The 27443-nt window shown below is 35.9% G+C and overlaps 3 protein-coding genes across 4 annotated transcripts; 1 reads left to right on the top strand and 2 right to left on the bottom strand.

The window, feature by feature from the left end:
- The first annotated feature begins 8926 nt into the window (after positions 1 to 8926).
- On the top strand, positions 8927 to 14225 carry LOC140782170 (kinesin-like protein KIN-13B). Its single transcript, XM_073128610.1, has 12 exons — positions 8927 to 9187; positions 9295 to 9450; positions 9707 to 9853; positions 10033 to 10140; positions 10765 to 10842; positions 10922 to 11003; positions 11993 to 12152; positions 12229 to 12531; positions 12612 to 12830; positions 12921 to 13404; positions 13487 to 13552; positions 13630 to 14225. The coding sequence occupies exons 1-12, from the start codon at positions 9113 to 9115 to the stop codon at positions 13807 to 13809; spliced, it is 2058 nt and encodes a 685-aa protein (XP_072984711.1). The 5' UTR covers positions 8927 to 9112; the 3' UTR covers positions 13810 to 14225.
- A 3311-nt stretch (positions 14226 to 17536) lies between these two features.
- On the bottom strand, positions 17537 to 20035 carry LOC140781134 (BURP domain-containing protein 6-like). 2 transcript variants are annotated; one of them, XM_073126951.1, is made up of 2 exons: positions 19231 to 20035; positions 17537 to 18559 (listed from the first exon to the last, which is right to left on the bottom strand). In XM_073126951.1, exons 1-2 carry the CDS (start codon positions 19262 to 19264, stop codon positions 17886 to 17888), a joined length of 708 nt encoding a protein of 235 aa, XP_072983052.1. In that variant the 5' UTR covers positions 19265 to 20035; the 3' UTR covers positions 17537 to 17885. The 2 variants fall into 2 exon arrangements, with proteins under 2 accessions (XP_072983052.1, XP_072983051.1); XM_073126950.1 differs by lacking the exon at positions 19231 to 20035 and adding an exon at positions 18873 to 19211.
- An 845-nt stretch (positions 20036 to 20880) lies between these two features.
- On the bottom strand, positions 20881 to 26114 carry LOC140781413 (indole-3-pyruvate monooxygenase YUCCA2-like). Its single transcript, XM_073127361.1, has 4 exons — positions 24673 to 26114; positions 23207 to 23455; positions 21247 to 21369; positions 20881 to 21096 (listed from the first exon to the last, which is right to left on the bottom strand). The coding sequence occupies exons 1-4, from the start codon at positions 25348 to 25350 to the stop codon at positions 20881 to 20883; spliced, it is 1266 nt and encodes a 421-aa protein (XP_072983462.1). The 5' UTR covers positions 25351 to 26114.
- Between the last annotated feature and the right edge of the window lie 1329 nt (positions 26115 to 27443).

Raw genomic sequence — 27443 nt, 5'->3', positions numbered from 1 at the left:
AATTCTTGATGCCCACAATAATAATATATATCATTTTCTTGGATCTTCAATTATTTGGGCCTGAAAATAATACGTATTGTTAGATTATCTATACTTAATTCACTATTTAGACCAAAAAAAAAAGAACTTTATAAATCATAGAAGTAGGGAAATCTATATTCTAAAATTTCAATAAATCGTCTTTCTCCCCCATAGATGGCCACCCGGTCTTTTGTCGCTTCATTTAGATCCATTGCTCAATCTAGAGATTGGAACTTAGTTTTCGGTTGCATTTATAATCTGTTTCCTTTTCGTAAAACAATCCATTACATGGTTTTAGAGAGAATGATAAAGGTTAAAGAAAAAGGAGAGTGTGAATTGGGAATTTACGTGTATAACATGATAGCTAGAGTGTTAATAATTTTTTGTCGCAAGTTAGGCTGTTCACTTCTATCCACACTTAAAATCATCTTTGTAATGAATTTTGAAATAAACTTATTTCAATTAAATACAGTACATGTTGTGCTTAGAAATGTTGAAAATGCAGCCTCCTATACTTTAGGAATAAGTCAATTTTATAATAGATATTTTATTTTATTATTCTCAAAAATAAAAAATTTATATTAGGAATAAATTTTTTTTATGTTCGCTTATATTCTAAAGTAATAATATAATAATTATGTTTGATGTTATATTAAGTAAAAAAAAGATGAGAAAAAATGTTTTATTTTATTATTAATTTTTTGATGGGACAGATATTAAAGGTAAATTAGTAATTTGATTAGTGTGTAGTATAAGATGTAATTTTGATAAATAGTATTTATATTCTAAAATAAAGTTATTATAATGTTTAACTGTTATTCTAGAATAAGAAGTTATATTTTAGAATGAAAAAAAAATTATTCATTAGTGAACAGGAGCTCATATATTTAAATGGATAAAATGTCAAGTTATACAGAGTAATAATGTATGAAAGGAAATCTTTTCCAGAATAGAATACGAGGAGAAAGAAATCTTTCTCTATGGCATGCTCCTTTCCATATCCTCTTGTCTAGTTAGGATAATTTAGAAGACAGCTCCACAGTCTCTCTCTCTCTCTCTCTCTCTCTCTCTCTCTCTCTCTCTCTCTCTCTCTCTCTCTCTCTCTCTCTCTCTCTCTCTCTATATATATATATATATATATATATATATTCTACTTTTATCTCTACAATGATTGTGCAAGGTATTGATAGCACTGATGGATATGGTGAATATACATCAACTATGGGAGGTAGTGATGGTTGCAGGGGACGATGCACTTCATGACGAGTTGGTTGTTTAGCAGCTCTATGTAAACTTTATGTTTCATTAATCATCTGAGATGCGGTAATATGCACATGAGTGATATTACCCTCACTGGTCATTTGTGCCACCACTACTATTGTATTTGTGCTAGTAAAATGAATATCAGATAAAATATGAACTTGTGTGATGTTACCCTCACTGGTCATTTGTGCCACCACTGTTATTCCTTGCTATTGTATTCGTGCTAGTACAATGAATATTAGATAAAATATGAACCTATACAAAATATATAGTGTTGTGTTCCTGGCTAAGATTGATTAGGTGGTGGATGGATGGTGGCCGTGATGGCAACAACAAATCTATGAAAGTGGTGATGAGGATGGCATCGATGGATTTGGGAAATTGAGAAAGGGAGGAAGGGCTGGCCCTATGGGTCTAAGGAGGTGCGGCAGATGAGGAGGGAGGGACGACGATGACCTTTAAGATGATGACGGCCTAGATCGAAAGATCGAGAGATAAGGAGTTAGAGAGAGACAAGGAATGGAATGAAACTAGAGGAAGAAGAAGAAGAAAATAGCAAAAAAAATCTCCAAAATGATTGTCTTCCACACTTTTAGAAGCTAACTAAAATAAAAAATAATTTAAATTAAACATAACACAACGATTTTAGTGTTGAGTGTTTTAACATCGTTGGGCAGACTACACTCATAGGTTCAAGTATTCAAACGATATGCAACAGCTATTTGAATGCGAAAACCTGAGAATAGTCAATATGTTTTAGCGCTAGAACGTGGGGTTGCCACCATTTGAACACCAAAACTCAAAAGCACTTATTCTTCGATAAGAGTATGGTGTTCAAACGCCGTGCAACAACTATTTAAACGCCGTGTGACAATCATTCGAACATCGAGACCTAAGAGCACTTATTCTTCAATGGGCCTGCGGCATTTAAATGTCAAGTTGTGATCATTTGAATGCCATAACCTAAAACTGCTATTGTTGAAAAAAAAAACCTCGATGATAACCTGATTCGATCCAACGAACCAAATGTCCCTTATAAGGTGACTCGATCGAGCCGAACCACATCAATTAGTAAAGTTCAAGTTTTCAAAAACAATAAATAAGAACATAATATAAACATATCATAATCTCACTAGTTGTGTCAGAAGAACAAAATCACGTGTGTGGCCTATCTGAGAGTGGAAAAGTGAAATGTCGTGTGATCCTTTTATATTATTCCATATAGATATTATATATATCATAGGTATTGTAACGCCCTCGCCCGGTATAGGCACGTGTACGCCCACGCGCCCACACGACACGCGCGACGCACGCGACAGGACGGTACATCTCGATCGGAAAAAAATCAATAGAAAAAGAATTGGACGATATCTTTATCGAAACAAACAAAAAGAAAAAGAAAGATAAAACATAAATCATGATCAACTAAGCCCTCTCGGGGGCGGGGCCCGTCACGCACAGATACTCTCTTATGCACATATAATCATGACATAATCAAATAAAAACTGCTAACCTATCCATGATCACATAATCCATCACCAAATAAATTATACTATTAACCAAATAAACCTATTAACATATAAATATCCAAGTCCATAATAATATATACTAGACCACTATATAATCTGGAAGGACCCACACGGGCCACAACAAACCATCAAGATACAACTAAAACAACTAATACAAGAGTACGTCATGATTCGACCTGTATTATACAAATCATCGTATAATATAAAAAAGTACAAATATCAAATACTGGTACAACTCAATTTCTATATAAACTATCATCTATTCCATCTCGCATCTATAGCTCACCTCATCTTTGCTCTAAAATATCTCATCAGAATATCTCAAGTCGGTATCATGTACCATAATATCTATGGGGGTTAAAAAAAGAAAAATAAAAAGAGTCATAAGCAAAAGGTTCAGTGAATAGACCTTACCCTGAATCAGCGATATCAAACAGAGAGTAAATTATGTACTGAATAATATGAATCAGAAATCAGCATGATGCCATATATGAGCATATATATATGTATCCTTAATGACATATATATGAATGAGCATATTATATCCCCAACTAAAAATATATCACATGATGAAATTACCATATAACCTCATTGAATATAACAACATATCATGTATAATAATTATGATCCAATAATATTAGTCACATCAATAATGATGCATGATGCATGCCAACCACTAGATAATCGTCTATGTCAGAGGTAGATATAATCCACATATCTCTCACTATCACAATCATCCGTCTCAACTCTAAATATTATCCACTATGCTGGACTACAGTACCCGGCCCCAAACTCGATACTCATCATGCCACAAGTTTAGAGCATACTCTGTCATACGCTAAAAGTATCTTTGTAGATAAATCATACCTGCCATACACTGAGGGTATCTCAGAAGAAAATAATAATACCTTGCCATACGCTAAGAGTATATCAATGATATTTGTACTCTGTCATACGCTAAGAGTACAACCATAAGCCATCACCATACTCTGTCATATGCTAAGAGTATGTGCAATATCAGTCCGGACTAGCTACCGTTCCAGCCATCACATCATATCATATCACATCACATACACATGTACTTTTATGATTTCTTATACATGATATATCATATGCATATATTCAGTACTGCAACAGATCATGCAACTTAGGAATTTAGGTGGTAAAGAAGCCAAGAGAAAAATGATGTAATGTAGACTCTAACCATGTATCTAACACATGCATACTCCTGCTAGTCCATCACATGCACACTCATGATAGAGATTATCCCGATATAAAACCATAACAGTATAATCATCTCCAATCATCTCTATATATCACCAATATACTCAAATCCTAAATCAGCCTAATCAAAATGCATGATAAGATATGCTTAACTGAAATCATCTCTATATAAAGTCGTATAATCATGCTGGAGACCAAAATATGCATGTTCATAATATATAATATATCCTAATTTGAGAAAGACATCTAGGGGATAAGACTACTCACTGTAATCAGAAGACGTAAACCACGTATCCCTTACATCCGCCAATCAATCAAGTGACACTCATCGCTAGCAAGATCTCAAATAAGGGTTTCCGAATCTGAAAATATTTAAGTAGCATGAAGTTAGTCGTTCATCTAATTAAAATCCGATCATGTAATATAAGATGATTTAGTAGGTTTTAGAATTTCTACTTATCTTTATAACTAGCTCAATTTTTAATTATAAATAAAAATATAAATATAAATATAGATAAAAATCTAATTATAATTATATCTTGATTAATTAGAGACTATGTAATCATTACTTTATAAAATAATAAATAAATAGATAAGCATAGTATTTTATTTGTTACAAAATAATAATGTATAATAAATTATTAGAATGACTTAAAATGTATCTCATAAGAATATTAGTATATAAATTTGATAATTATAATTTACAAATATATATATTAATCTAATAGAGATATAAATAATAAATATAAGTATTACCTATATTTATGCCTAATTAATCATTAATTATACAAATTATAATTAATAATAATTATATTGAAGAATAAATAATATTATTAAAATAGTTAATGTCTAAATAATCTATTTGCATTAATTAAGAGAAAATACCTAAATAAATAACATAAATAAAATAATAATTCACTGCCTGGGCTTGGCCCAGCACTGCCGCTACAATGTTGGGCCGAGCCCAACACTGTGCAAAAAAAGAAGGAGAAGAAGCCAAGGAAGAAGAAGAAGAAGAAGAAGAAAGGAAAAAGAAAAAGAAAGAAGAAGAAGAAGAAGAAGAAGAAGAAGAAGAAGAAGATAATGAAGAAGAAGAGAAGGGAAGGGAGGGAGGCTCACCTAGGTTGCAGTGGTGGCGGCGGCGGCAGGCCGGCATCGATAAGAGACAGGAAAGAGAGCTCGAGAGAGAGAGAGAGAGGAGGGTAAGAGAGAGAGAACGAGAGAGTTAGAGGGAGAAGGTGGTGAGGGGTGCGGTGGCGACGACGGCGATGGCGAGAAGCTGTTGGCGAGGAGAGAAAGAGAGAGGTGATAGAGAGAGAGAAAGAGAGGAGGGTAAGAGAGAGAGAACGAGAGAGTTAAAGAGAGAAGGTTGTGAGGGGTGCGGCAGTGACGACAGCGACGGCGAGGAAAGAAAGAGAGAGGTGATAAAGAGAGAGAAAGAGAGGAGGGTAAGAGAGAGAGAGAGTGAGAGAGGGAACGAGCGAGTTAGAGAGAGAGAGCTATAGAGAGAGACAGTGGGAGGATTACGGCGGCAGTAGGCCGGCATCGGCAAGGGAAGGAGAGAAAGAGAGAGAGAGAGAGAGAGCAAGAGGCCGAAAGAGAGGGAGAGAGAGAGAGAGGCGGTGAAGGAGGGGAAGGGCGGTAGCTGTGGCGTCGACGGAGCCCGCCACAGCCGGTTGCCTCGGCTCGATTGGCCGAGTCGGCGGTCGTGGCGCCCTCAACGTGCGCCCACAATTTGCATGGCACGAGCTCGTGCCATGCAACAAATTTTTTTCCTCTTTATTTTGTCTCTTTTTTTATTTAATTTATATATTATTATTATTTTTTTATTTTTTTTATCTGGGTTATTATAGTGCTTTCCATCCATTAGCTTGGCACCACATTACTTCCATATGGCAATATAATCTACATAGTGACTCTGTCAACTATAAACGCTCTTCCCACTTTTAATGATTGAGTAGAGATTATTATTTGTATTACATAATTTGTAAATCTCCTTTTTCTATCAAAACCTATGCATAACACGGTTTGAAAAATGATTCAATTATAACAAAATAGATAAACGATATCCTCGTCCTCCATTTATTGGTTATCTTTTGTACATATAACAAGTAGTTCAATTAAAAATTCCTATGTGCATAGCTCTCATATCATCTACAAATAGTAACTCTTAAAATTATAAATATAACAGAGTAAGTACACATATTACAAGTTACTATTAAAATTAAATATTATCTGCTTATTGCACTATTGGTCTAGTTGATCTTGATAAAACTATAATATAGGAGGAGCATGACTGTTAACTTTATATGATCAGTGAAACAACCACTTGATACCGAAAGTATTAGTTGGCCAGGTGAACTAGGTTGGCTGATCTCCAAATCAGTGCTCACCCTCAACCTAATTACTAACAACCTAAGCAGGAGCTAGGGTTTTTAGTATCGGGAGGGAAATGAAAGGAAAGCAGAAAAGGTAATTATTTTTTATTTTTATTTTGTTTCAGAAGAGAAGGGTTAGGTGAGGTGTTAAATGAACTGTTATTGAGTTCAATGCACTACTAAAAGTAAAATGTTTAACCCTCTAGCATTTACAAGAGTAAAACGCTGAACAATTAAACAATTTTTCTTTAATTAGGTTAGTTACGGTGAATCGCTTAATAATTTAGTACTTTTATTATTTATAAAAGTGCTGAACTATTTAATAATTTATCTTCTATATAATTTTTTAAATAATTCAATATTCTTTAGACGACCTATGGCATGACATTTGAGTTAGCAAAAATAGCTCCCACTTTATAATAACTTTGGTGGGTGAACTAATTTTTTAGAAGGCTCATTTAGCCTTAATACCAGGGTTATAATCCATATATATATATATATATATATATTGACATCAAAGTCATAAATCTCTGAAGTCTTGCACTCTTGCCAATCACGTCCTTGTACACCATGGCAAGAGAGAGACTGTTTATTTTCAAAAGCTTTGCTCCTAGTTGACTTCCTATAGAAGTTTAGCATAAACATGGAACTCAAATTATTCAAATAGCACGGGAAATAATATCACATTATACTCTTCACCAACTCAAAAGAAGGGCAAAAAAAATAAAATACTACCAAAGAAGTCATAAACTCACCATTTTGTCTAGGGAGGGGGGTGGTGATGATTTGTTTGAACTTTGAGACATTTTAATAGGGCTACTACTAAATGAATTTAAATTAAATTATATATTCGAGTATTTAACCAAACTAGACATCCTAAATATCTAAATAGACAACTCCCAAATATAATACTCAAATAGGCATCTTGTGGACAAATCAGCTGATCACCTCATCAGTTAAGAGAAAAGAAGAAGCTGTTAACATAATTAGCGTTCTACATGTGAGATGTAGAAAAGCTAACAATCCAGTCCTAATAATAAAACGCTTACTGAATTAGCGATAAACATGTTCAAATTTAATAAGGTTGAGAAATAATACCTTACAATAAGATAAATTAGAGAGATATTATGTTGCAATCTTATAAACTAGAAATATCATATTACATTTAGATTAACTAAAGAAACATATTGAATTGAGATCTCGAGCAAATAAATACAAAGTGTAATTCTTTACTTAGCTTAATGTATAGGATATAGTGGGTATCCCATCACATACCAAGTATAAATTTACGTCTATTTGAGATAATTTAATGTCTTTTTTTAACTAAATAAGTATTTTGAATAATTTCTTAGATCGGTCGATACATTTTTCCCATATTAACTTCCTCTGGGTGGGAGAAGATGGTCAGTTGCATCACTTATTTCATGGCCCGATGGAACTCGAGGTCTAAACGAGCATGTTTGAGTGAGCTCAAGCTCAGTTCAAAATTAATTTCGAGCCTAGTTTGATCTTTAGGCTTAGCTCAATTTAAATCGAGCCAAGTTCGATTGAGACGAGTCTGATCCTAAGCAAAACCTAAGTCCAAAGCCTAATTGGAAGAGGAGGCAGTGGTGACTGCTTGCCGACGGAGGAGGAGGAGGAGAAGGAGGAGGTCGATGAAAGAGTAGGCTAAAGGAGGAGAGGAGCCGGTGGCTATAGCAACCTCCAAAAGAGGAGGAGAAGGTGGCTTATCGAAGGAGTAGGAGGAGAATAAGAAGGTGGTGAGAACACTCTTTCTCGTTAAAACCTAATCTTCATTCACTCTCTCTCTCTCTCGGAAAGGAAAGCAATTTGAGCCTATTAAGGTCTATATCTCTTTTTAAAGTATTTTTTAGTCATTGTAGAGAGAGAATGAGAATGTGGTGTCAGAGGAAGTAAAAGGAAATTAAATACGAGAGTTTGCGGTGGAAATCGAGCCTACTAAGTTGACGCAACTAAGACAGGACGGGTGAGACTCAAGTATACTATAGGAGAAGAGCACGTTAAGTAAGTGTGGTTATCTTACATTATATTTGGATGAAAAAGAAGAGAAAAGGAGCAGTATGTAAATGAGCCTGAATCTTAATAAGCCAGCTTCACTTTAAGTTCGACTTGAAATTTAAATCAAGCCTCAAAGTAAGCTCAAACTCAGCTGTGTATAAATCGAGTCCAGCAACTATACCCAACTACCCAAACTGGCAAACTCAAATCCTTACCTGTACATAAATGTGCGATGACCCAACAGATAAACCACAAATAGATGCAAATTAAAATCCCCGAAAACATCCGAATCCATTACTCCCCTCCACGTCCTCAACCCATTGCCCCATCACCCCGAGGCTGCGACCCCTCTCTCTCTCTCTCTCTCTCTCTCTCTCTCTATGCCACGTGTCTCTTCCCTATTTGTCTGCACCTACTCTTCTCCTGTGCGAGTTACGATTACGACCTCCCCCCGGCCTGCCATTTAAACTTTTGAAATCTCTCTCTCTCTCTCTCGTTTTTTTTTTTTTTTAATCAAACTCTCTCACGTTTCTTTCTTTATTGGTTAGATTTTTCCACTTGGCTCTTCTACTAATACAAAATTACTACTATTCCCGTAATAAGTTCCCCTCCTAACGACCGGCTCCCTTCTTGCTCTTCTCCTCCTCTTCGCCGTCAAAGCTTTGAGAGGAGCAGGAGATGAACGGCGGCGCAGCGATGGGAGGGAGTAATAGGTGGCTTCGGTCCAGTGTTTACTCGTCATCGCCGCAGCAGGTGAGCTATTTGAGGACGACCCATCTTTATTTGGTGGGGAAATGGATCGGCCCGAGTCGTTTTTTGAGTTAAAGTTGGATTTTTTTTATTGGTTGTGGCGGTGGTAGGGGGAGAATTTGAGGACGATGCGGAGTTCGCGTGAGCCGTCGAGGGCGCCCACACCGTCGTCGAGCCAGAGGTGGAACGTGGAGGATTTGTCGCTGGGTGAGCTTAGTCCTGGGATTTTGGATCTCCAGTCTTTTGATACCGACCTCCTCCCGGAAGTAAAATTTCTATCCTTATTTTTGTCGGCGTCAAGATTCTTACATGGAGTCAATACATAAACTAGAGGAATAGTTTCTGGTTTGTAAGCATGAAGTTCTTCTCCCGGCAAATGAGTTCTGTTAATTTCCTCGTTATTGATTTCAGAAGTTGAACGCCTAAGCATGGATTTGTCTAGATTATTTCTGATGTACATTACTTACGAATGTTAATTCTTGATGACTTCTTAGTTTTAACTTCATCTGGTGATGTTGGCAGATGTCTATTCCAGGGTCTTACGACAGTTTTGGGAGGGGCCAAAATTTTAGTGATTTAGAACCAAGCATTTTTACAAATAAGCAGATGACCAAGAGCTTTTCTGCTGATAAAGAGAAGGCTAGCTCGGTTGCTAAGATAAAAGTAGTGGTACAGTCTCATACCTTGCTAGTCGAGTTTTACTGTTTACTAGTCTAGACGAGAATGGCAATGGTTGTTACCTTGTATGAGTAGTAGTCCTGTAAGTGTGAAATGGGGAACAAAAGAATATAAATCATTTATATGGTCTAAAGATATTCAGGAAGGTAAACTTTGATCTTTTAATGCAGGTGAGGAAGAGGCCACTGAACAAAAAGGAGTTATCCAAGAAAGAGGAAGATATTATCACCATAGAACCAAGTTCCAACTCGCTTACTGTTCATGAGATTAAACTCAAGGTAAGTGCCAAGTGGGTGATTTGCTGATCTTTTGTGTGAATGCTTCGATCCAGTAATGTTAAGGGGTTCAAGATTTATAACCTGTAGGTACTAATATCGCTCAGTACACATCTACATTGAATCTAGAAGTTCAAGAAAGGGAGTTATGCCAACTACCATTAAATTGGAATATCCTACCTTCTTGTAGTTAATGCCACAATCCGTGATTAATATCATTAGTATGATGCCATATTGTCTAGCTTAGCAGCATAGATTATAATTTGGATTAATGCCAAAATGAAGCTTGTTTTGGATTTACCATTAAAAATTGATTTCTTAACTGCTAATTCATTATTTCTGCCTTTGCCAAATAAGGCAAACTCAAAAGGAGTGAATAAGTTTTTTAGAACTAGATAGTTTCAAATTTTAACTTGTATTCGCTGCCCACTGTACTTTAATATGGCCTACTATCTTGATGCATTTAGAATGATTATAAGAATCACATGGTCTCTGCTTTGAGTTTTTGGGTGGCATAAGATCTTCATTCTGGCATTAACATATTAACTTTTTCGTACTTCCATTCAATCATACAAAATCACAGATATTGTAATGCACATCATCCTCAAATGTTGTTTCTTCCATCAGGTTGACTTAACGGAGTATGTTGAAAAGCATGAATTTATATTCAACGCTGTGCTAGATGAGGATGTTTCGAATGATGAAGTAAGTGCAAGATTAAAAAGTACACAGGTTACTAGCCAGTAATATCTTTATCATCCTTTGTGTTTCTTTCTTCTTTAAGGTATATCGTGAAACTGTAGAGCCCATTGTCCCTGCTATTTTCCAACGGACAAAAGCAACTTGTTTTGCATATGGACAAACAGGCAAGTATCCATTTACTTGATATTCTGAGATGAGAATTATCACTTTTAGCAGTTAATTTCCTGGACCTTGTACATGTCTACATATCTATATCATGTAGAAACATTTTAATATACATTTGAATAGCCATGTTGCATGAGTCTAATTGGCATCATATGCATGCTGGTTAATTTACAGTTTTCTTTAATAACTTCTTAATTTATGTTATTGAACTATCAGTTTACTTCTTAATTTATGTAACTCTTGGTTAACTTACTGATGCTTTATAAGACAAAATGAATAACATGTTTGTTCATAAGTAGGAGATGAGCTCTGCTGAAAGGATGCTGTTTAGGATTTAAGTGCATTTTGTATTTGGCATCAGCTAGCTCTCTCTTACTACTGATTGACTGTCTCATGCACTTGTTAGTCAGTACATAACTGATGATATTTCTAGTAACTAAATTATCTACTAACTATAAATCTGAGATTTTATATTAATGAAGGGCTCAGAGCATGACAAACATACATTTTTCATTTTTTGGCAAGCTTCATGCCGCTTTTTCCTGCTTATATTTTAATGTGTAAGTGAATCAACTTTGATCAGCTGTAACTTGCAGACTTAAATTGTCACATTACTCAGCACTGAAATAATATCCATTACAATAACAGTATCGAATTTGCTTTACAATTGAGAGTGCTACTACTACATTTGCAACTGTAATCATTTCAATTTCAATTAGATGTTTGGATAACATATGCAGATATCCATTTATGTGAAGAGGATGTTGCTTATTTGTAAGGTTGGCTGAGGGTTACATCTCCGAAGCCAAGCTGCCTTTTTCACGAGGGTGCTTATTTTGTTGTCTAAAGGAAACTCTAACACGACTACACCTGAAGACATTTATTTATAAATGCTGATAAATTTACCTGGGTACTCTGTCATGTCAAGTAAATAAATCAATTTTTTAGTTCTGAAAGACTTTTTCTTGCCTTTATGTGATTATTTTAGGTAGTGGAAAGACATATACTATGCAACCACTTCCTCTTAAAGCATCGCAAGATATTCTGAGGTTAATGCATCACACATACAAGAATCAAGGCTTTCAATTATTTGTCAGCTTTTTTGAGATATATGGTGGAAAGCTATTTGATCTGCTGAATGAAAAGAGGTCTGTAGACATTCTTGACTTTTAAGGTGCAAAAATTTGTTAAATTTTCTCATAATTAGGTGTTGGCTTTCTGCAGAAAACTTTGCATGAGGGAGGATGGTAAACAACAAGTCTGCATTGTTGGTCTACAAGAGTTTAGAGTGTCAAATGTTGACATCATAAGAGAGCTCATTGAGAAAGGTAATGCTAGCAGGAGTACAGGAACAACAGGTGCTAATGAGGAATCTTCACGATCCCATGCCATACTTCAGCTTGCTATTAAAAAGTTGGTTGAAGGCAATGAGTCAAAACCAGCTCGAGTTGTTGGCAAGTTATCCTTCATAGACCTTGCTGGTAGTGAGCGTGGTGCAGATACTACAGATAATGATAAGCAGACGAGGTGATACAAATTTGCCTTCTGTTAGTTAAACAGCGAACCATTTTGATCATTTTAACAAGCAAATCTTTCTCTCTCTGCAGAATAGAAGGTGCTGAGATCAACAAAAGTCTGCTTGCCTTGAAAGAATGTATTAGAGCCCTCGACAGCGACCAAGTTCATATTCCTTTCAGAGGGAGCAAGCTGACTGAAGTACTGAGGGATTCATTTATTGGAGATTCGCGCACAGTGATGATTTCATGCATTTCTCCGAACTCTGGCTCATGCGAACACACTCTCAATACATTGAGATATGCTGATAGGTAATACGATAGTTCAGTTGACCATGTATGGATAAGCAATTACATTGGAGTACTTTTATCTCCTGAACAATGGATTTACTGTTTGTGCAGAGTAAAGAGCCTTTCGAGAGGCAGCTCTAAGAAGGATCTTTTTTCAGCATCCTTTAATCGAGAATCCAATCCAGCACTCTTATCTTCTATCTCACCTTTTCTTAGCTTTGATGGCAACAATGTTGGCACTGCTTGTGAGTCCCAAAGATTTGGCCGGCCCAAGCAAATTGAAAACGAAACTTCTTTACCTTTTAACATTAACCGTGTATCCAGTGGGAGAGAAGATTTGCGTGTACCTCCTCCATATCCTACTTATTTCAAACAACAGACTAGGGGTGTCTCAGGGATGGACGAGTCTAATTTCTCCCAATGGGAATATGAGCAAGACAAACCATCTCGACAAAAAGGAGCTGGAAATTCATTTTCAGCTTCACCTATTGATGATAGGGGAAGAAGTGTCAGTTTGCAGATGCAATGGAACGATTTGTCAAGTGCACATGTCAATGGTTCAAATTCAGATGATGATCTCAATGCCCTTTTGCAGGTGAGAGTATTATCCAAATTATGTTCATTTATTGCTTCATTACTGAAAGCAATCGGGCATATGATAAGTGGCACTATTTCAGGAAGAGGAAGATCTGGTGACGGCACATCGAGAACAAGTTGAGGAGACAATAAACATCGTCAGGGAGGTACAAGCAATTGCATTCCTCGTACTGTACTTAGTAATTTATTATGCCAGAGGATTATGTACTATTTCTCTATGCAGGAGATGAAGTTATTGGAGGAAGCAGATCAACCTGGTAATCAACTAGATAATTACATAATTAGGCTGAATATCATCCTCTCCCAGAAGGCAGCAGGAATTATGAATCTGCAGTCACGTTTGACACAGTTTCAGCGGCGCTTGGCTGAACATAATGTTCTAGTATCCTCCATGGCTATATGAGCTTTATATCAGGCAAATTGTCCAGCACAAAGGTCACTCAGTATTGCTATCTGTCTTTGCTGATGCTGTTGTGAGATCATGTCATCAGCCTTCGTAAATCTTCTTCCAAGTTGCATGATTGAGAAGCAAAATGCCGGCACGTTTGTAGTGCCATGGCCATCAAACCTGAAGCTTTTCTCGGGTGAATCTGTAACTTTGGCAAAGTTGCTTTTGCTTGAAGAACCATTATACTTGATTTTTTTTCCCATTTGTTATCGTTTGCTACTCTAAAGGCTCTTGGCTGTGTTTTTGTAAAGCTCTTAAAGCTATGGTCGTTCAGTGATCAAAAGCACTCAGTCTTGGAGTGCTTTTATAGATTTGCATTTGGTATTGTAACACTTATTTTCTAAAGATGCTAGCTTGATTTCTTCTGGCTAGATTGGAATGCTAAATTAGTGCAGGCAAACTTGTTTATCTTAGGTTGTGTTCGAGAATATATGTAATTATTCTAATTTTTAATACCAGAAGAATTGAGATAATACTAGTATAAGATATTATAATATTTAGTTCAAAACTAGTATAAGAAGTAATAATAACATTTAATGTGATATAAAGTTGGTATTAAAATATTAAAGAATAATAAAATTGTATTAGAAATTGGTGATGTTTTAAACCAAATAATAAAAATAACTTTGAGTATATGTTAAAGTAATAGTAACAAATAGTAATTTTTTAAAATAATAATATTTTTTATTATAAATGTGGACTTAAAATATTTTATATATTCGCACTATAAGAAAATAACTATGTACTATAGGGTAATGCCAGATTTTAAGTCTGCACTGTAAGAAAATAATTCTGATCTCTATGTAAAATAACTATGCACTAAAGGATATAAAAAGACATTACATAGTAATGAGAGGTTATAAGCTTGTACTCTATATAAAATTATTGCACTAGAGAAAATAAAGAGGTAATGTGAGGTTAGAAGTCTGCATTCTATGTAAAATAACTATGCACTAGAGAAAATAAAGAGGTTAGAAGTCTGCATCCCTCCCCCTTTCTTGCCTACGAGCTAGTTTCTAGCTCCAACTTTGTCGGAGGCATCATCGTGGAATTGGACCGTCGGAACAATCGGAGATCACCATGCCACTCGTTAGTAAACCCTATCTCACCCCTCAAATTTAATTTAAGTTTAATACAGTAGATTAGAAATACCTAAATTTGATGCTTGCGATTTCGTCGACAAATCAAGTCGACTGATGGCTTTGGGTCCCGCTCGTGCTCAGGAGCTTAACGTCATTGGCCTCATGCAATGGTTGCCTTCTGGCGGAGCCTTCATGGCTCGAATCGCCACTGGCCAAGGGTTAAGGCTATGGGTCATCGCTGGTGGCTTCTCTTCCACCTCGCATGATCCTGATGAGGGCTTTGGTGAGGTAGGCAAACTGTCGGTGACCGTGATCACCGACAATCTTCTTTCTCCCTCCCTTATCTCTCTCCTTTTCTTTTTCACCCTTGTCGTTCTCATTAAGAGAGATATCGAGTTCAAGTTTGGGTTTTAGACTTGAAGACCTGACTTGATCCTAAGTATTGGGTCATGGACCGCGGGTTAGCCCGCAGCCTAATCATTTATAAATATTAGGTTGGGCCTTGGCCCAACCCGATTATTATAAATATAAAAAGAGGTTGTGGGTCAATCGCAGCCCAGCCTAACTAATTGGGCTTGATGTGGCCCATTTGAACAATTTATTTAGCTTTAAAATTTTAAAATAATGATATTATTAAATTAAAATTTTTATTGTTATTTATTATTAAAGGTAGTGATTTTTAGCACACAGACTAGAGATTAGAGATTTCAATTGTTTTACTTATACTTAGGTGAGTGGGTTCACTAATATATTTATTCGTATTATATTTCGTACTTTTTTTTAATCAAACCACGTATTTCTCTATATACAAATTAATTTATTATATTTTTTGTGTGCAATTTAATTATTATAATTCTGTGTGCAAAATATATAATTGAGTCCATTGCTATACTTCATGCGAATTATAGAATTTAATGGGGAAAAACATAATTGATATTTTGTATGACTTAGAGAACTGTTCCGGTATAGATCGCTTGTGATTTTCCAAAGTGACTCAAGTCTAATTGAAAGTCCAAGGAAAAATTCTATTTTAGATCACTGTCGTGACTTTCTTAGGTGACTGTGGCGGAGTTAAAAACTAGTCCTAACTTAGATTGAAAGACATCCTAAGGTGACCTAATCTCTTTTAACGACCACTAGAAGAGATAAGGTGTGATTTATCACATGGTGACACCTCCTAATGATTCTATCCAGATTAGTTATGAGGAAAAGACCTAAGTGCCATCTCGAGGTGACTTTTAGTTGATATGGATCCATAGGATATAAATCCAAATGAGACAAATGACATTATTATTATTAAGAAAAATTTTAGTATGTTAAATTGAGCATGTTATGAGATATGACTTTCTATTGTTATTATTATTGCCGTAATTATTGTTACTTTAAGAACATGTTTAATGGAATTGTCATTCTGTATAATTAGATTTAGATTTTTTTACATTATAAATTTCGAATTTAATTGGTTTTTGAGTGAATTTCACTCACTAAGCTATAACTGTTGGCTTATAGAATTTCCTCTTCTAATATTTCAGGTAATGGTCAGCGTGGTGACTGAACCAGATGCACCGAGACCCCACCTCCACTTAGGATCTACCCCTTTTACACTTCCATTCTTTTTGTTTTTATGTTTTAAATTATTTATTAATTCAATTTGCTTAGACACACATTAACGATGGCATTGGTTATTTTCATTATTATTAGGTTAAATTATATAAATTAAAAATATATTTATTAATTCTTATCGATGTGTACTTAGAAAGTATTAGCAAGGCTTCATGTATCTCAATTATATTGAGGTACATGGTCGGTCATAATTTCAATTTCGGATCGTGTCACTGCGGGGTAATAGGAAGTTATAAGTATACACTCTATATAAAATAATCATACACTAGAGGATATAGAGAGGGACGAGTTTGCCCGCTACTCCTCACTCCTCGTTCATAGAATCTGATACTGAATAGATCGTCGTCATAGATTTCGAGTATATCTTTTTTTTCTTCTAATCGGATCTACATGCAATGGGGCATTTTCACAAAGAGGTGGCTTCTTCGGGAGCGGATGCTAATGCTCGATTCTTTCCTCACCACTCTTTTTATCTTGCTGCAGGAGGTTCTCCCATTCTTCATCGAAGTCGAGCACGTCCGAATCTGCAGTCAGATTGCAAAGTAACGCGGGGTTATAAGCTCGCACTATGGAGTAATGCGAGCTTATAAGCTCACACTAGGAGAAAAGTATGCAAATTTAATATTCCTTTTTATTTTTGCAAAACTTACTAGTCCAAAAAAAAAAAATAGAATTTAAATTGTAGGTGAGATAACTAATATTTAAAAGAAGAGGTAAATGAGAGAGAAAATATTAATTATAGCTGAGATAGCCGTTATTTAAGAGAATAGATAGTGGTGAAAGAAAGAAATAAAGAATCTCAACTACTGAGATGATGCGTAATTAAATATTATATAATCTAGAGGCAAAATAATAATTGTAAATTATTATTTAATATTTTATTAAAAATTATATGGAATAAGATGATAAAGAATATGAATTAATATATATGAACAAGATAAGTTATTGTTTAATTACTATACCGTAATCAAAGAGACTTATTCTAGAACAAACCTATTTATATTCCAAAGTGAACCAAACTCACAAAGAATCAAAAGATAAATCATTAAAAGCGACTAACATAATGCGCAAGCAATTAGCGAGACAATTCGCCTTGCGGTACGTACTAGCATGTTCCCTTATTAATATGACAAGAAGGAAACACAAACATCTGATAGGCCCTATAAGGCTACAACACATCCCTTGGGACCACAACCGACGAAAAAAGACAAACGCGTAGATATCACACAGACAACAGATTCTAGCGATAGATATGGTGAGCTGGGCCACTTCCAGCTATCGCTCCAAGGATGAACCGAACGCCACATACATGGCATCCAAATCCAATTAGTTCCGAGCCCAGAGGAGGTCAACCTGAGGCAGGAAGTGGCAGACCGGCACGGTCCCGGGCTCGACGCCGAACTTCTTGAACGCCTCCTCGACGCCGGCCGCCTTGTCTGTCTGGCACGCCGCCAAAGCCTCCACCTTCGAACCGTCCATCCCCACCATCGACGCCGTGTACGCCGACGCGCTCGTCGTGTGGCAGTGGAACACGGCGTACGCGTAGCTCGCGCCGTGGCACGCCACGAGCTCTGAGGCCGGCATCTTCCGCAGGCTAACTATGGTGTACTCCTGCTTCGGTGTGCCCTCTTTGCTGACCTTAGTGGACATGGCTTGGATGCTGTGTGTCTTGAGGCTGGACATGGCGAACTCCACCATGGACTCGAGAGAGCTGGCGCAGAGCTTGGTCTCGCCGGCGAAGGCAGGTTCCTCGCACTCCGAGAGGGTTTTCTTGATGGCCTCGGCCTTGGCGGAGTTGGGCTCGACGGAGAGGCGGGAGAGGATGGTTGGGAGCTGGGTGGAGTTGAAGGGGATGGAGTCGGAGACGCGGCGAGGGAGGAGGGTGACGGAGGAAGTCGTTCGGGTTAAGTGCAGCGTCATCTTGGAGCCGGGGTGCATGTTCCTCGCGAGGAAGAATACGCCGCCGACTGTATCTTCGTTGGCCGACTTGATCGTCTTGCCTATAATTAGCAATCCAGAAGCTAATTTATATATCAAAGCATAAAATAGGCGTATAATCGTGTGTGAAACTTTTAAAATGCATGCATTCCATGTAATTTACACGAACTACCATCTTCTTTAATACTGCTGTCTAGTTTTGGATCAAACTCAGTTATCTAATAGAAAGTAGGTCTACATTTTCAATGTATCAGATATACATATATATATATTATATGGTGGTTTAATTTTCAAACAATTTACTGGTTGCCGCTTAAATAATCACTAATCTCATCACCGTTTTTTCTGTATGTTGCTACAGCCAGAGAAAACCACCTGGAGTACCGAAGAACTCCACGTAACCGAGATTACTGAAGAACACCGGCGAGCAAAATCGAAAAAAGTGAATCGCTAATGGTGATAGCATTTCCTAGGCACGCTAAGCACACATGCATCTATTTCTCCCAATGGTTTGGAAATTCAACCGTTCCTCCAATAAATTTTCAAAATAATAATAATAATTCTGCAAGAAGTTTAATATATATAATATATATATATATATATATACAGAGAGAGGGAGAGGGAGGGAGAGAGAGAGAGAGAGAGAGAGAGAGAGAGAGAGAGAGAGAGAGAGAGAGAGAGAGAGAGAGAGAGAGAGAGAGAGAGAGAGAGAGAGAGAGAGAGAGAGAGAGACCAGCGTAAAGGAGGTCGCGGATGGCACTTGGCATAGGAGAGTTAGGGTGGACTTTGTCCCAGAACTCCTGAGCGGGTGAAGCAGCAGCATGGCTTGCTACTGCTGAGACGGCAAGCTGAAATCAAGTGTTTCCATTGGAGGCTAGACATCAAACTCCTTGAAATAAGAAGCAACCAAAAATATAACGAGAATAATAAAAGCCAAGACTAGTACTTGCACGCTACATTTTTATCAAGAGATTAATAAATTCTAGTCCTTGCCGTTAGGCTTTAGCTGGCAAACCACAGGCCATGCTGCAGCAAATTCCTGCAACCAGAGCGGCAGATGATCTTTTCCTAGCTATCTAGTTTTACTAGCAAGGCCAATATATATATATATATTTAAAAAAGACTAGAGTCGGTTGGTACGAGATCATGAGTTCAACTCCTAATTTTAAATAATATTGTTGAGAAATTATTTGGTGGTTGGTAGTTTGCTGGCTTGACTCGATTCGATTAATGGCTAAGTATTGCGATTAGCTTGGAAGAACAACTTGGCAATGCAACGACTTGGAGCAGGTTTCATCAACGTTTGATTCGAAGCAATTGTTCAGTGACCCATATACCTTGAAACCTAGACTAGACAGTTAAAAGCTTGCCTAAAGTGCTTCTATATTTATGGAGGGTTGACTTTTGTCTAACGTATCTAGCCTTAAGAGAAAAAAAAAAAGGGTAAAGTTCTTGATAGGACTCCGAGGGACTTTTGAATATCTAATTGCTCACCAAAAGGATGACAAGAAAGCAAGTCATGGGTGACTTGCAGGGAACTAAAGAAGAAACCTTAGCTTATGCATACAATGGCAGGAAGGTTGTGGAAATTTATAGAGGTCAGTGAGGGAGAAGACAGAGGGAGGTAGGTCTGGTTATCACCTCAGAAAAAAATTATGGGGGGAAAGAAAGCAATACTGCAACAGACAAACAACTTGGCACATTGAGACATGAAAGGAATATTAATCTTTTTACTGTCTAAAACCATGCACCATGCACCATGCATCTCGACTCAGGCAGTAAAAACCCAAAAGAAATTGCTATGGAGCAATAATAACTTTTAATTACCTACCCAATATTAATGAGCACGTTCCAGTATATGAAACGATCCAATTATTTTGGGGCAACCTTATCTCTCTCCTGTCTATGGGAGTCCACGTGTTATTGAATCCAAAGAAGGGGAAAGAAATATACTCAAGTAAAGGACAACCTTTACTGTTGCCTATTAATTCTCCGGACTCCGGTGGAATCCTACGAGAGAAGATAGTTGGGCTGGCTAAGATGAAATGTTTCATCTCCTTACGGGCCAGTAGCATTTTGGTTAGGCCTAATGGGCCGAACATCCACTACCCTCACCAAATTGCCCAATAGAAGCCCAGAACTCACTGGTTTAGGGTTCCTTTCGGTGTTCCAAAACCCGAGAGAATACTTGAAAGACTTACACATATCATAATTAGGTCCAAATAGAGATTCTTGATCTCACGTCACAATTTTCGATCTAATTGAATAGATAAAAACGGAGCATACCTTCCCCTCCCTGGCAAATAATTCATCCAGTACATTACCAACCGGAAAAAAGAAGAAGAAAAAAAAATAGAGAAACAAAACCGCGACCTACAGTTTGTTAAATTCTCACTTTGATGTGTGTTAGATTGAAGAGCATGCTATCGTTGGCTTTCCAGAATTTCTCAATGTCGTTAGCAATCCTCGTTGCATCCATGGATACACCCAACAACCCAAGCTTGCTGAATCCGACGGCGTAGAGCCCACTCTTCCCTTTCCATCCGCCGGGGAATGGCCTCCGTTGTAAGCCATCTTTCTCTGAGAAGATCTCTCTCTCCTGACAAACAAAATAAACGCACTACAATGAGTAATAGTATAAATCAGACTAAGTGAAGTAGTTTGTTAATTACTCTGTTCGTATTAGATAACCTGTTGACTAAAAGCTTAAACTGTTTGATAGCGGTATGACTTATTAGTTTGAGTGTACCTTTAGCCAAGATGACACATTACTCTTGTAGCCGGTTGCTAGAACGACAGCGTCGAAATCCTCTGATCTTCCGTCCACAAACGCAGCACCATGTTTGGTGAATCGTTGTATCGCAGGGAACACCTACGTAGCCACTTACATGATATACACTATTATACTGTCATTTAGCATCTTGGTTTGAGCTTATGCTCCGAACTTGAGTTCTTAAATTTTGTTTAGGTATATTGAATTAGACTAAGAAAATATTACGTTTAAGTTGAGAATTAGGATAAAGTATAATTATTAATTTTGATGTGAAATAAAAAAGTGAAAAAAAATATTGATTTAAAAATATATATATATATAAAATTAAAGGACCAAAATAACTTTTAACTTTAATAATAATAATATTAAAAATATTATTTTTTTAATCAAATTAATAGTTTTTTAATTATGGATTCGTAATGTTTACATATATATGCCAAATGGGCTTACATGCCGTACGTAAATCTATTTGCAAGCATAAATATTATTATTATTATTTTAGAATAATGTAAAGTTAATTTTTTTAAAAATAATAATATAAGATTATTAGTTTTTATTTGCCGAATACTTTAATGCATCTTTAAAAATTAAAATCTTAATCCAACGGCTATAATTATCAGTTTTCATACTCGATACTTATTCTAAAATTATATTACGTAAGAAAAAGAATATATTAGTTAAGAAGATTTAATTACGTGAGCCTAACTTCCCAATTTTTTTTTATACCCTTGAAGATCTTTAATAATTAGATCTTCATCTGATTAATAAATAATTAATTTTACGGTACGAAAGAAACTACACGTTTTTTTTTCTTTCTTTAATATTTCTCTCTTAAATATAATTATGCCTTAATTATAAGAGATATCATTTAATATTAAATAATTTAAATTTGATTATTTGAAGATAAACTTCAATTTAAATACAATTCTCTATCTCTATCTATTAAAATTTAATTTAAATTAATCTTAAACTAATGTGAGATATATATAAATAATAAAAAATATTTAAAAAGATAAAATATAATTAAATATTCATCAAATTAATTATAAAAGACATCAATACCCTTATTTTGATATATATACATTACTCTCAGCTAATGATATATACGTCTTTTACTTGATAAAATATTAAGATAATATTATTGTCAAAAAATAATGTGCAAGATTATATATTTAAAAAAAATTACCTACTGAACCGATAATATCTTTCATTCCTATTATACTCTTAAAATCTTAACTATTAGATCTTCATCAAGAATTAACTTTGTGGCACGGAAGAAACACTCTTTTTATTTTCTTTTATTTTTTTGTTGTAAGCACAAGCTATAATATTTTTTAATATTTATTATATTTTTAATAAAAAAATTTCTAATATATTTTAAAGAAATTATTTGTATTGCAAACTTTTATTAAAAAAAAAAAGAATTGAATTATTGTAGGCTGAACCACTTTATAATTTATATTATACTTAATAAATTAAAAATAAAATTAGAGAAAATTTAAAAATAATGGTATAATTATTGCATGAAAAAATAAAAAAATATTTATTTATTAAAGAAATTGAATATGTATACCAAAATATTATTATTAAACTTATAAAATGAGTTTTTTAATATTAAATCACGGTGAAAGATGAGTTCATTAAGCGGAAGAGAGAGGAGAGAAATGATAGAATATTGAGAAGATATGAAAGTGATATATTTAAATTATATCAAAGTAAAATTGAAATTAATTTAAATTTATATTAGAAATTATATTTTATTTATCAGGAAGCGAACTTAATTATGAATAAAAAAAGATAAAAAAATATTTGATTATTAAACTTAGCTAGGAATCTGTGACCAAGTTTAAGGACACCCATGAAACTCAAAGAAAACAAGGTTTTAAGTTATTCTGGAGTAATGAGTGAGTACTGAGTAGGCTACACTATTACAAACCTTGACGTCGCCAGATTTGATCTTAGCAAGGGTGCCGACGTCGAGGACCGGTGTCTTTCCGGAGAGCGACTTGAACTCCAGTGGGCCGAGGTTTGGCCTCACGAGACCGAACTGCTTCGTGTCACCGAGCGTCAGGCGGGCGACAAGCAGAAGGAGGCGGTCCACCGTCCGCACCGGTAGCCACTTGAGGAGCCACATGGATAGCCGGAAAGTGGAGCCGCCGAGCATATCTCGTGGGAGGACATGCACCTGAACATCTCACGTATTGGTGCATGAATTAACCAAAAAGAGATGAAAGCAAATGAGTTGTGGATTGCTTCGGACTCAAAGTTGGTGTATGAATTAGCTCAAATACTTAATTGGCATATAATATTTATGATATTTGTTTAGAAGAAACAGCCAGGAAATTTATATATTCTAAAATGTAATCTAAAATATTCCTATCTTTATAGGAATACTACCAGAACCATCCTAGTTTTTGATAATAATCCTACGAACAATATTAGCCGGTTTCTCTTTTATTTTCTTTATATATTTGGTAACAGTTTCTTAATTCCCCTTTTAATTATAGATTTAAGGAGTAGAAAGTCATTGAGAAATAGTTACATACATGTTTTCTTTTTAGAAACATATCTTCTTTCTTCGTTTAAATATAAAAGATAATCATTTAACAAGATATTAGATTTGAATCGATCTTATCTAGTTAAGTCGAAATGATTAGATCTAGATCAATCCTCCAATTAATATAAATCTCTTTTGTCCCATAATATACTTAAAAACCAACTTCAAATCTTTGGTTTCGTTTCGAAAGATGGAATTCAAATCTAATATACTTATATACTGATTCAAAATCAATAGATAGTTTAATTAAATATATTCATCTCTCAGTATTCAAAATAATATTACTTTAGTCCCTCTATATTAAATCTCTTATAAACCATTTGGTTCTTGAGCGGCTAGATTTGCATTTCTTATTAAGAATATATAGCTCATCTTCGTATGATATTGGAAACCGCATCTTAGGATGACCAACAGAAGATTCCTTGAAGATCCAATCCAATATACTACTCCATTTATGTTTTAATGTCTTTCTGAAGAAGGAACAAATAATTCGAGAAAAAGACTTCGCCATGGCAAATCCATTCATCTTTCTTCGCATGCCACTACTATCCACCGGCCTTTTTTTCTTCCATGAAAATTTAAAAGAAATATATAAATATATATATATATATATATATTGAGAAACTAATGCTTTAGAGAAGACAAGCATTTGTCGTTTACTTGTCTCGAAGTGCTCACGGCAATAACGATCAAAATAATAACATATATATAATGATATATATGAGTTCCTCTTTCTTTGGGTGGTTAATATATTGGCTATAACAGTAGAGCTCCACATCTCTAACTTCAGCTAAAGGTTGATAAAATGGTTATGTACGAAATATGATTCTAAAGCGGTAGCTCACCGTATCTCTTACGACGATGGAAGGGCGAGCATTGTGATTGCAGAGATCCAAACACACCTCCATTCCCGAATTGCCACAGCCGACGACGAGCACCTTCTTCTCAGAATAAGCCTCGCCGCTCCGATACAAGCTCGTGTGCATGACAGGCCCCTTGAACTCCTCCATGCCGTTGATCTCCGGCACGACGGCCTCCGCATTCTCTCCGGTGGCTGCCACCAGCCACCTACAGATATATTCAAACCTCTCACCTTTACTGGGGCCCTCTGCTATCACTCGCCAAAAGCCAGCATCATATTCTGCACTGATCACCAACATGTTAAAAAGCGGTCGAATGTCAAAATTCTCTGCATACGCCTCGAGGTACTCGACGAATTGTGGTTTAGTCGGATACGTCGGGAGCCCGGCAGGGAACGGCATGAGCGGGAGCTCGCAGAATTGCTTCGGGAGGTGGAGGCGCAGGCGGTCGTAGGTCTTGAGCTGCCACAGCGAGGCCACGCAAGTGGATCGCTCAAGGATGAGGCTAGGGATGCCTTTTGCTTTGAGGCATGCGGCAACCGCCAACCCTGACGGACCGGCGCCGACGATGACGGGCCCTTCAACGGGGACGCACTCCTTGGCATTAGCTAAGGGGTCATGGACTAGCTTGCAGTCAGATTCTCTATTACAATCCATACACATAGACTCGATGGCAGTGTCTGTTTAATTTGTTGCACACTCACTAGCAGTAGTTGTAAACTTTCACTAATGGTAATGTATTCCTCTGGGAATGGATAATTTAGGACTTATCCGGAATTGGATTAGTCTAAAATATACATGCGGCTTTCTCCTAATTTGCTTAGTTAAGCCGTTTGGAGGCGGAAAATTCGGTCTGGTGGAGGAAACGAGGAAGGTAATGGAAGGATTGAGGCGAGAACAGAGGAGAGAGTAATGGAAGGAGTGAGGCGAGAACAGAGGAGAGGGCAACGGCTAAAAGTGCTTGTTATGCCATTGGGTTATTTATATTTTGCACCCACGATTATCTCTTATGCGGCAAATGCCCCTCCCTAACATGGATATTTAAGCCTGAAATCTTTTTTTTTTTTTTTTTTACAAATTTGTTTCCCTTTTCTCTTGAGGGGGTTCGTTTTTTAATCCCCAAGAGAGAAGGGAACTATAGCCAAGTCCTGGAAAACCAGAAGTACAAGTGTACGGCATATTTAAGATAAAGTAAATAGTTAAAAAATAAACATAGCTTAAAAGCGACCTAAAGAAACACTACCCAAGTTATTTTTAAACCTAACGTCCGCATAGCTTGGATATTGTATTAAGCCACCACGATGTGGTCCTCGTATGTAAGTAAAGCTCAGTTAAATTATTTAACACGGCTTCTTCAGATAGAATCTACTCTCATTACAGTATTCTGCTCTAAATTTTACTTTATGATGAGTCAACAACAATGAAAATACTTCATCCATATATTTGAACTTTTTAGTCCAATTTGATAGAGGAAAAACAAATTAATTAGATCTAATCAAAACATTATTTACTTGTTTAAGAAATAATGATCAGAAATATTCTAAACACGTCACAAAGAAAGGATCATGGATATATCCATATTCGAAGAGAGAAGATATTAAAATTTAAATAAGATGCAGGCCATAATGAGCTCAGATTTAAATGAGATGATATGTATATATCTTGCTGTTTAGAACCCGTAGTTCAATTCATCATTTCATTCTAGTGTGATTGGGCCGAGTTAAGATCGCTATCAATGAGTCTAGCTCAAATTTTTTTTATTTATGACTTTGTGGAACTAGAGAGAGTTTTGGTGGCTCTCTTCTTAATGAAAATTTAAGAATTATCTCAAGTATTTGACTTTCATGTTTCTCAAAAGTTGGTGTGTTTGATCTGATATAAGGATCAAACCTTTCTCCCGGTATTCATTCACGAATCAACAGATTGAAGTTTGCTTCCTTGCATCATAAGTGCTCTTAGGCCCAGCACAAGATATCTAAGCAACTTGATCCTCCCCGCAGATTATAATTTCACCTTACAACACTAAAATTGATAGAATTTAGAAGAAAATCAGTAGTATATTATACAATACAATGATTTTTATCCTATCATGTAGAACCATTAAGATATTGGCTACTCGACCAATCAAATTGTTACCAAACATTAATAAATAAAAAAAGGTCAGATCTTCTCAGTTTTGTCACTCTTCGACCAAGACAGCACTAACCTCAAGCATTAACTAAGATTAGTGGAATTATGATACGTGTATGCTGCCCAGCTTCCCAATTACTAATAATATACCTCCCTTTTGAAAGGCCCATCTTGTTAAAATAATAAAAAAAAATAGAGCATGCTTAGTGCATAATAATCACTTCTATGAGTGGTTAGGTTTTTTTTAATGATTTCTTGATATTTGTATCACAAACTTAAATAGTTAATGCTTTCTTTAAGTTGAGGGGATCAAGAGATAAAACTAAGTTATCAAGTTTGACTTAAGAAAGTTATTCTCATGCTTTTGGATATTTAAAAATAGTAGCAGTGATGTACATTTGTTAGCGCAAATGATGGAAAGGAATTATACAGTAATAAAGTTGTCTTGTTTGATTACCATTAAATGGTCTCAAGTAATTCACTTGCTAAATCACAAAAGTTAAGAACAATAGAGAAACAAAAATCAAGTCGATGAAAGGCTTACTTTGTCCAATAGAAATTAAAGAGAGAAGTTGTGGGAGTTTGAAACTTGAAACTTTTCCGTCCCACGATAGCACAAATATGTA

Source organism: Typha latifolia, chromosome 2 (assembly GCF_019914945.1).
Source record: "Typha latifolia isolate L0001 chromosome 2, TyphaL0001v2, whole genome shotgun sequence".
Classification (NCBI taxonomy): Eukaryota; Viridiplantae; Streptophyta; class Magnoliopsida; order Poales; family Typhaceae; genus Typha; species Typha latifolia.
The sequence above is the reverse complement of the archived record's forward strand: the minus strand, read 5'-3'. Positions and strand labels throughout refer to the sequence as shown.